This window comes from Anguilla rostrata, chromosome 6 (assembly GCF_018555375.3).
Source record: "Anguilla rostrata isolate EN2019 chromosome 6, ASM1855537v3, whole genome shotgun sequence".
NCBI lineage: Eukaryota > Metazoa > Chordata > Actinopteri > Anguilliformes > Anguillidae > Anguilla > Anguilla rostrata.
Window position 1 is genome coordinate 27792087 of NC_057938.1, and position 9793 is coordinate 27801879.

Sequence of the window (9793 nt, forward strand, 5' to 3'; positions counted from 1 at the left end):
ACGGCTTGATTAATTTGTGTTAATACTAAAGAGCTAAGAGGCAATATTGTTTCTTATAACTTGGCCTAATTTTGGTTTCAGTTCTTTCAACGGCAGGGGCAGGCCTAGATTTTGCTCGTTTTAATGACTTTAAAGACAGTTCTTTGTGAGTAACTTGGCATCTTCATGTACGTTGAAAACGTGTTTTTCTTCATATAAAACTTACCATTCGGGGAATAAGATGGAAATGGGCACAAAATAAATAAATACATAAATAATTTACACAGTTTTTAAAGTAAAACTTGCTAGCTTCCTGCTGATAGCAACTAACTATTGACGTCACAATATATCCGCTGTTTGTCCCATCAAGGACCCCGTAGTTGTTCTAGAAGGTCAAGCAAAAGCATGGCTTCCACTGCGCGGAGCGTATGCACGGCGATATGCTCTTTGAGAGCATTTGGAGGAAAAAACCATCGTGAGTCGTTTTTTTTTAATTTTTATTCTGGTTATAACTTTTTATCGTCCCTGTGTGTACAAGTTCGTTTTCAAGGTTATCGTTAGATGAAGAATATGCTCTGTGTCGAGCCAGCTGGGGTTTGCTTAAAAATGCGCACAGAATCTGTAGCTATTAACGTTAACTATCTTGTTCCATCAGGCTTTCTCTCTACATCTTTACTGCGACTGGCAGCAGGAGGAGAAAGTGATCAGCCACCTAAATTCATGCCACCTACGAAACCCGTCATCCTCGACAGCGCTCACAAGCTACCAGTCCGCAGGTAACGTTAGCTTCTCATTTATAGCCCAGTGTATGTTTAGTGTGTTTCGATCACTTCTTCTCACAACCCTAATTTAAAGATGAAATTATTTCAAGATAAAAATACATTTCTTAAATCCAACCTTCCTTTCTCCGTTTGCCCTGAGATTCCTGAGCCCCGAATTCATCCCGCCTCGGCAGAGAACAAATCCACTGAAATTTGCTCTTGAAAGGAAAGACATGGTAAAACGACGAACGACGCTGAACATTCCTGAATTTTATGTTGGTGAGTCCGATTTTTTTCTTCGGTAAACACGTGACAATGGATAATTTTGAACTACATTTTTGCATTAAAGCAGTGGTTCTCAAGCTCGGTCCTTTTAATACAAGCAGTTCATTTTTCGGAATTAGTTTCTATAGCCACATTTTTTCAGAAATAGCTATGCATGCCATGAAAAATAAACATCCCATGTTCACATATTACATATTGTACATTACAATCGAGTGCATAAAGAGGTAAAAGGTTTTTTAACTAATCGAATTAAAGACTGAATGAATAATTAGTTTCCTAATTGGTTAGTGTGTGGATACCTGATGACTAAAATGAATCATTTGGTAGATATTGAAGAATTCAAAGACAAAGCAAATGATAACAATCCAAATCTGCATTCTGTGAATAAGTTTAAAGGACAAAAATATGAAAGAACCTAAACGCATGTGTTTAACAGCCTTAAGTGAGCAGGTGATAGACTGCAATGAAAATTGGGATACGCAGGGGTCCCCCAGGAGTTTGAGAACCACTGTATTAAACAATATTTACCAGCATTTGAATGATCTATGTTTAATAATGCAGAAGGTTTTTTTTTTTATAGGAAGCATTTTAGCGGTGACCATGTGGGACCCACACGCCAGTGAAAAAACCAACCGCTTTGTGGGTATATGTATCCAGAGATCGGGCAAGGGCCTAGGAGCCACTTTCGTCCTCCGAAACATTATTGATGGTCAAGGTAACTTAATGCAATTTTCTTCACAGTTATTATTGCATTGCATATTATTATTATTTTTCTTGGGAATTCCCTGCATGTTTGTTCTGTATATAGCAATGTTTTCTGCGTAGCTGGTCAAAATTGTCCTGTTTTTGCTCCAGGTGTGGAGATCTGCTTTGAACTCTACAACCCCCGCATACAGCAGGTGGAGGTTTTGAAGCTGGAGAAGAGGCTGGATGACAATCTCTTGTACCTCCGAGATGCCCTGCCTGAGTATAGCACAGTGGACATAAACATGAAGCCTGTACCCTCTTCCATTAGCGGGGAGGTGGCTCTCAATCAAGTAAGTGCTTTTACATGTCCACTTCCTTAAAATAATTGCATAATCTACATATCCTTTCTTTGTGATTATTGCGGTACCTGAAGCTTTCGGTTGCCTGGAAGCACAGTAGCTGTGCATTGCTGCATATTTTTATTAAATGCATGTCTAAGTTCTACATACATAATCGGCAGGGACACCAGGATATCTTGGGCAGTATTCTAACCTGCAATTCAGTCGTACCTCTAAGAGGTCAATAGAGCCTTCTTGTTAGCCAGTTATCACATTACATCCCCCCAGTAATCTAAATCAATTGTCAGTAATTCAGCACAGACAATGATTGACAGCAGTGTTCCCACACTGTTTGGCTGCTGCTTTATAGAGATCATTGGTAATGTTTTTTTTTCCTCAGCCATGGAAAAAGTAGGTCTGCAGATAAAAACTGTAATTATATTGTCTGCACAATAATTTGTCAGACTAATTGTAACAATAAAATGTGATTTACATTTTATAGGGGTCAGTTATTTAACAGTCTCCTCTGTCATTTGGTGATGCACAGGATAAATCCATCGTCCTTGTCCATAGGAAGATGCATCTTTCTGCATCAGTGGAGTTTGCTAGAACAGACTAGTCTCATTTTGCCTTTTGCACAATATTTGGAAAGATTTTTTCACCTCAGGCCCAGAAATGATCCCAAGGTATAGCCTTTACTGAATTCTGAACACATTGTATGGGGTCATGCTATAGGATAGTGGTATTTGGAATTACAGTACTTCTTGAAATGCATTTTCATTTTGTCCCTTTGTCAAAACTTAGGGTACAATTTTAACCTTGTAACATAATGAATCCTCAAAAATGGCACCGTAATGTGTTTAAATAGTGTTTATACATTCACTTGGAATGCTTTCACCATCCTTTTTTGTCACTGGTGTTACTTGTAGGCTACCTTGTGACAACAAAAGGTTTTTCAGAATGGTATTACTCAGTTCAATTTGCACATTTATGCAAAAACAGTGTAGGATAGTGATAATACAGTTCACTTAATTGCCAAACCCCAAACCATTTCCAATTCAGTCCATTGTAAAGAGATGGCATATTTGCATAAACCATTATTGCATATTTCAGATATTTGCATGGAATAATGTCCTATTACATCGCATAATGTTCTATAAATATATGTTGAAAGTCGGCAGATGCCTCATAAATAAACTGACAATTTCCCAATAACACACACATCCGCCAACATTTTTGAATGCAAGTGGTTTCTGTTGAAAATCGTGTGTAAAGTGGGTGCTTCAGTGGCACATGCAGGGCACTCTATCTTGGTGTCTCATTCTCTTATGCAATTAAAAAGATTTTACTGAAGATAATTTAGCATGTCTAAGGTTACACACAAACTGGAAAGCAGTCAAAACTTAAACTTGAAATTAATTCTTATTCATGACCAACCGGTTAAAAGTACTTTTTCTGCATATCTTTAATGACAAAATGTATTTTCTTTGAGGGTATTTTATTTGCTCTAGTTTAAAGGCATATTATACAGATTTTTTAGTTTTTGCTGTGGACCTGTGTTTACAATCGAAGTCTCCTCTGTCCTCAACCCCACCCGGTCACCTCTGTTATACATTTTATATCTGGAGAATTTGTCTTTACCTTTTAATCCTGTGTTATCAAACCAAAGTGCAATAATTTATTTTGATTTTACGGCTATGCTGTAGCTTTGTATCTTGCATATGATGACTTGTTTTGCACACAGGCTTTAAAAAAAAATCATAAATTGGAACAATATTTAGCGCAGGCATAAGTTTGTCTGGGCACTGTTATTGTTTTGAGTCTGTGTACAAGTTGTGCATATCTGATTGCACTAAATATAGCCTGTTTACATTAAGTTTATGATTCTGATTGAACATCACTCCATGCTATTTCAGAGAATGAGATATTGAGATATGTATGGTACATCGCCAGAAAGCTTTAAAATATTGAGAATTTTTTCGCCAAATCGCCCAGCCCAATGCCCCTAATCCATAGTCTTGTGAAAACTCTCACTGCTGTGTGAGCACAGCAGTATCCAGTTTGATGTCAATATCCAGGTCACAGATTGGGAATGGAAAGTCTAGCACAATTTTCTGCCTGGACAAATGCATGAAAATTTTTTTGACTGGTGTGTCTACAGTGCCCCATGGGGATTTACATGGTAATGCACGTTGAACTTATTTTGGGTCATGTGCCCTAGATACACTGGTGTCCCTAATTATGCGGGTATTAAAACCTATTGCCAAAAGCTGTAGTTGCTCAGTGTAGTCCATTACTTGTGCAAAGGTCCTATGGATCTCTATTTTCAAAAATGTATGTATGCTGTTAAAGTGCTGTTGTATGCACACTAAAATATTTTAATATCTTTAACCTCTAGAGTTCATGCTCATTCACTCTATATATACGTACAATTAAATGCATTTAATTGTACGTATATATATATATATATATATATATATATATATATATATATATATATTTATTAACAGAAGCTCATTAGATCCTCTAGACAGTATGTGAAATGATGAGCTATGACGGGCAGAAAGTCAGGTCCTTTCAGGAAACATTTGCTTCCAGTGATTACTGTAACACACTCCAGTTTATAGAGGGAATGCTGTTTGTGAGCTCTGAATAATCCCTGGGGTTTTATGTTTAGCCATTCAGCAGATACTGTGATCCAGAGCAATGTACAAAAGTGTGCAAAGAGTTGACCAAAGAGCAGAGATGATGCTGAGTTATCAGTGTTACTACTAACATAATGTTAAGTGCTTCAGTAGGCACAAGAGGGAGATTGAGGATGTACTGCAATGTAATAAGTGGATTTCAGAGTATATTGGTAACTGTAGAATAAGTTGTGGTATTCAACCCAAAAATTTGGATGCAAAGTAAGTTACTGATGTAGTAAACCTTCTTTGTCTGTGCCCTCTTTGTCAGCTGAAAGTGAAGATGAAGCCAAAGCCTTGGTCCAAGCGCTGGGAAAGGCCCAAATACAAGGTCCAGGGCATCCGATTTGACCTGTGCCTCTCTCTAGAGAAGATGGAAGAGGCCCAGAAATGGGCTCAACCCTGGCTGGAGTTTGACATGCTCAAGGAGTATGACACCACCTCCTTGGAGGAGAGCCTCAGGCAGGAGTTGCAGGAGGAGGCAAGCAAGTGAGCTACGCCTTACGTGCAGGGTCACAGCAGGTTTTTGTCAGAAAGAGGGTCATCTAGGCTGGGCTCAGCAGTTATTGGGTTCTCCCTGATGTTTCCTTTATAATCGGGAATAATGGTTTTGAGACCCTAAATGTCTCAACCAGAAGCGAAGGACTTGGGTATGTAATAAGAGGGCACATAGAGTTTTTTCCCTCTTGACAGATGATGGCACATGACGATGTTCAGAAATAAAGCAAAATGCTTGTGGACCAAGAGGCATTTTATATTTCAATCTGTAATTTTGTTTGTATTTTTGTGATTGAATTTTGATCGCATTTGGGGTCTGAAAAATCAGTATTCCGTAATTAATTAGTGAAATTCACATCCCTACATGGGCCAGTAACTGCCATTATAAGGCTAGCCGGTTGTTAGATACTTCTGTAAAAATATAAAATGCCTTCATCGCATACAAAAACTGACAGAGCCAAAATTGAATGTCACTAGCGTTCCGATTTGGAAAGTTATGATGGAATTGTTCAATCCAAAAATGACGGCAAGCACAAGAAGGGAAATGAACTTCTTTTTTTGCTTAACTGAAAATCTTGGTTAATGAAACTAACTAAAAATGTTTTTTAACTATGACGCCCTCAGGGTGGACTCAAAATCTGAGAATTTATCAACCCCTGCTTTCTGGATTGAAGAGTCAGAGGACTGGACTGATTGTGGCGTTTTGTGTTTTAATAAATTGCACTGGTTATGTTTGAGCCACAAAATATAATGTATATTGTAGTAATTTTTTAATTATTTGTGTAGTAGATGTTTCCCAAAAATTTGGTCAGCTTGGATGTTGTATGACATACAAAATTGCAAAAGCATATCAGATGCTGCTCATTTGATTGTTGATAAAATGCAATATTCATTGCGTTTCATCATGAGACACCCTAGACAAAACTGTTACAAAACACTATAATTCCACAAGATGTAGGCACTCTCTCTCTCATGGTTCTTTTTTACATATAGTACAGGCCAAAAGTATTAGGCCACCTGTGTTTTTTAAAATAACTTAAGCAGAACAGAATTCAGTTAAAATATATATGCACATTTTATTAAATAAAGTATAATATTTTTTCAGTTTCTACCTGCAATAACACAAAAAGGTGTGTTTTACTTGCCTAAAAATAATCTTTGACTCAACTCTAAATAGCCTCCTTTGGCTTTAATTACAATTAAACAAATTATTGGAAGTCTATCCAATCATTTTACAGTGGGAGGGGGAGCGGTAATTAAGTTGTGTGAAATCTTATCTAACTTAAGTTTTTTTATTTTTTATTTATTTTTTTTATTTTTTTTTTATAAACCCCACAGTCTAGTTAGTCTAATACATTTAGCGTGCATTGCAATTAAAATACAGTTGAGGCCAAAAGTTTACAGACACCTAGGCTAAAGATATTCAAACTCAGTTTTTCACAAATCCACACATTTCATGTTACCATACATTTCCTGTGTAAAGTTAATTCTCTGCCTTACTTGGAGGTGTGTTTTGCTAACAGACCAATGCAGAGTTAATATTTAAGTTGAATCACAAATTTCGGAAAAATGACAGATTGTAAAACAGCCTGGTTAACACGCCATAATCAGTCAGATTGCAGCAAGCCTCCACCACAAGATGTAACTAAAATTGAGACCACAGTATACCAAAACTACTTTCCCTACTACCTTGAGGTGAGCGCATTTCAGTCACAAGCTTTTACAGTGCTGCTGATTAAATTTTAAAAGTTAATGTAATTTATGTTTTATTGTCTGTTCTGGCCCCACGATGGTGGAATGACCTCCCTGTGGAGGTCAGAACAGGTGAGACTGTGACCCATTTCAAATGACGACTGAAGACCCACCTCTTCAGGCTGCACCTCTCCCCATCCCTCCCTTCCCCCCTGTAAATGACTAAACTTAGGGTTGTAACTAGGCAGCTGTTTCATAGGTGACTTAGGCGCATCAACTGTCTTAACGACTACTTGTATTTTTATTTATTTTTATTTTTATTTTTCCATAGATTGCATTGTTGCCGTTCTCGTTGTTAGTGTTAATTAGTTTAACCATCAGGGTCCAAGTTGAACTATGCGGTTGTTCCCTGTACTTGGACCGGTACTTCTCTCTAGGGGTTTCGTCATACTTGTTCCTGGTTATGGTTATACACTTTGTTGTACGTCGCTCTGGATAAGAGCATCTGCCAAATGCCTGTAATGTAATGTAATATACTGTGTTGGAAAAGCAAATTTTATACCACTTTTACTACTGCTCAAGGAGAGGCGTGGGCTTTAAGCTGTGGCCCCTAAATAGTCTTTGTTTCTTATTTCTATGCAATAACTGGGACACAAACACCACATAGAAACATAGCGTGTGAAAACAATATTCTGAGTTTTTCTTCCATCTGAATTGACTTTCCAAAAATATAGATTGTTTAGAATAGACTACAAGAGGGAAACTCAAATCTGGCCATTGAGGCCTGTAGTTCTGCTTGCTGGTTTTCTTTTCTACCCAATAGTTCATTGACTGATTAATGCCACTGATTGAACAGAGATTTAAGTCACCTGGGGTCCCAGGTTTAAACCAGTGCTGATTAGACGGGAGGAATGAAAACCAGCAGTACTCCCAGCCTTGAGGTCCAGATTTTAGTATCCCTGGACTGCAGTATAATGAGTTAAATTACAAAGTATCTACCAGTAAGTGACTAAATAACAAGCTATATTTTTCATGGTGTCTTGATTCTGACAGGCAAAAGGGAAATGGATATTTTTCATGCATCTTAAAGGACAGCTATCTGTCTGGATATAATTGATGTGTTATAAAACCACCTATTAAAACCTGAACGTGAACTGGGAGTATTGCTCATGCAGGTTTAATATTAGGACTTGCTTATAGGTGGCAGCACAGAGCTCATGTGGATCATTGTCATGTTTATGACCCTGAGTGAGTACTGTATGTGCTCGACTAAACGGGCCTGCTGAAGTGGCCTCACATGCTCTTCTCAGCTGTGCTGCACAGACATGAGCTCATCGATTTATTTTTCTTCATGACAGGCCAGGGCAGCTGTCATATCTTAGTTGAGCCTTCAGTCTCAATTATTACATTACATTATTACATTACAGGCATTTGGCAGACGCTGTTATCCAGAGCGACGTACAACAAAGTGTATAACCATAACCAGGAACAAGTATGACGAAACCCCTAGAGAGAAGTACCGGTCCAAGTACAGGGAACAACTGCATAGTTCAACTTGGACCCTGATGGTTAAACTGATTAACACTAACAACGAGAACGGCAACAACGCAATCTATGGAAAAATAAAAATAAATAAAAATACAAGTAGTCGTTAAGACAGGCGCATCAACTAAGTCACCTATGAAACAGCTGCCTAGTTACAACCCTAAGTTTTAGTCATTTACAGGGGGGAAGGGAGGGATGGGGAGAGTTGCAGCCTGAAGAGGTGGGTCTTCAGTCGTCGTTTGAAATGGGTCACAGTCTCAGCTGTTCTGACCTCCACAGGGAGGTCATTCCACCATCGTGGGGCCAGAACAGACAGGAGACGTGTTCTGGAAGTGCAGGTGCGAAGAGGGGGAGGTGCTAGGCGTCCTGAGGTAGCAGAATGGAGGGATCGGGCTGGCATGTAGGGTTTGAATATCTTGTGAAGGTATGCTGGGGCTGATCCCTTGACTGCCTGGTATGCTAGGACCAATGTTTTGAATTTGATGCGAGCTATAACAGGCAGCTAGTGGAGGGTAGTGAGCAGGGGAGTTACGTGGGAGTGTCTGGGGAGGTTGAAGACCAGACGAGCCGCAGCATTCTGAATGAGCTGCAGGGGTCTGGTGGCAGATGCCGGTAGTCCAGCCAGAAGAGAGTTGCAGTAGTCCAGGCGGGATAGAACCATTATTTGGACCAGGAGCTGGGTTGAGTAGGTGGTGAGAAAGTTATACCAACTTCAGCAGACTGGATGCGATTTATAATACTGGTAGTCCTGTGCCTATACCAGGCAATTATCTGTGTCCTCATTCAGAGTAGCTTCTTAACTGTATGAATCAATAATCTGGGTATGCGTTCACAAAACTAAGAATAAATGCATTCTGTTCCCACTGATTCCTGAATGTATGAGTTGATCGGAATACATGGATTACATAGGATGTGTCATTCTGAAAGTTCTTGGCAGTATATTTTGGTGTAAAAGCCTTATGGAATGACTGATCAGTTGTATGCCTCATTGCTGTCTTCATGGTTGTATTACAACCCATGCAAATTGTGCCCTTGTCAACTGAGGCTTTGAACACATTTACCTGCCAAATGAAGTCAGCTGCTCAGTGAGACAGCTTTTCTAGGATGCTTCCTAGGTGGCAAACGTGTACATCCAGAGGTAAACTGCACACATGCTCTCTGTTGTTTTTCTTTTCAGTATTTTGCCATGTTTTCTATGTAGGTTTTCTATGTAGTTTCCTTAGAAATGTTGGTCTTGATTCTGAATGTGAATACCCATTGCAGAGGTGAATTCTAACAAACCTTGTGTTTGATAACTGGACTGGAATGGTACACTGAAAATGTA

General features: G+C 38.9%; 1 protein-coding gene across 2 annotated transcripts; it reads left to right on the top strand.

Annotated features, from left to right (window-relative positions):
- The first annotated feature begins 349 nt into the window (after positions 1–349).
- On the top strand, positions 350–9344 carry mrpl19 (mitochondrial ribosomal protein L19). 2 transcript variants are annotated; one of them, XM_064341023.1, is made up of 7 exons: positions 350–454; positions 635–755; positions 901–1019; positions 1606–1740; positions 1881–2062; positions 5006–5223; positions 5857–9344. In XM_064341023.1, exons 1-7 carry the CDS (start codon positions 385–387, stop codon positions 5981–5983), a joined length of 972 nt encoding a protein of 323 aa, XP_064197093.1. In that variant the 5' UTR covers positions 350–384; the 3' UTR covers positions 5984–9344. The 2 variants fall into 2 exon arrangements, with proteins under 2 accessions (XP_064197093.1, XP_064197094.1); XM_064341024.1 differs by lacking the exon at positions 5857–9344 and adding an exon at positions 5350–5480 and having other exon boundaries at positions 5006–5274.
- Positions 9345–9793: the final 449 nt, after the last annotated feature.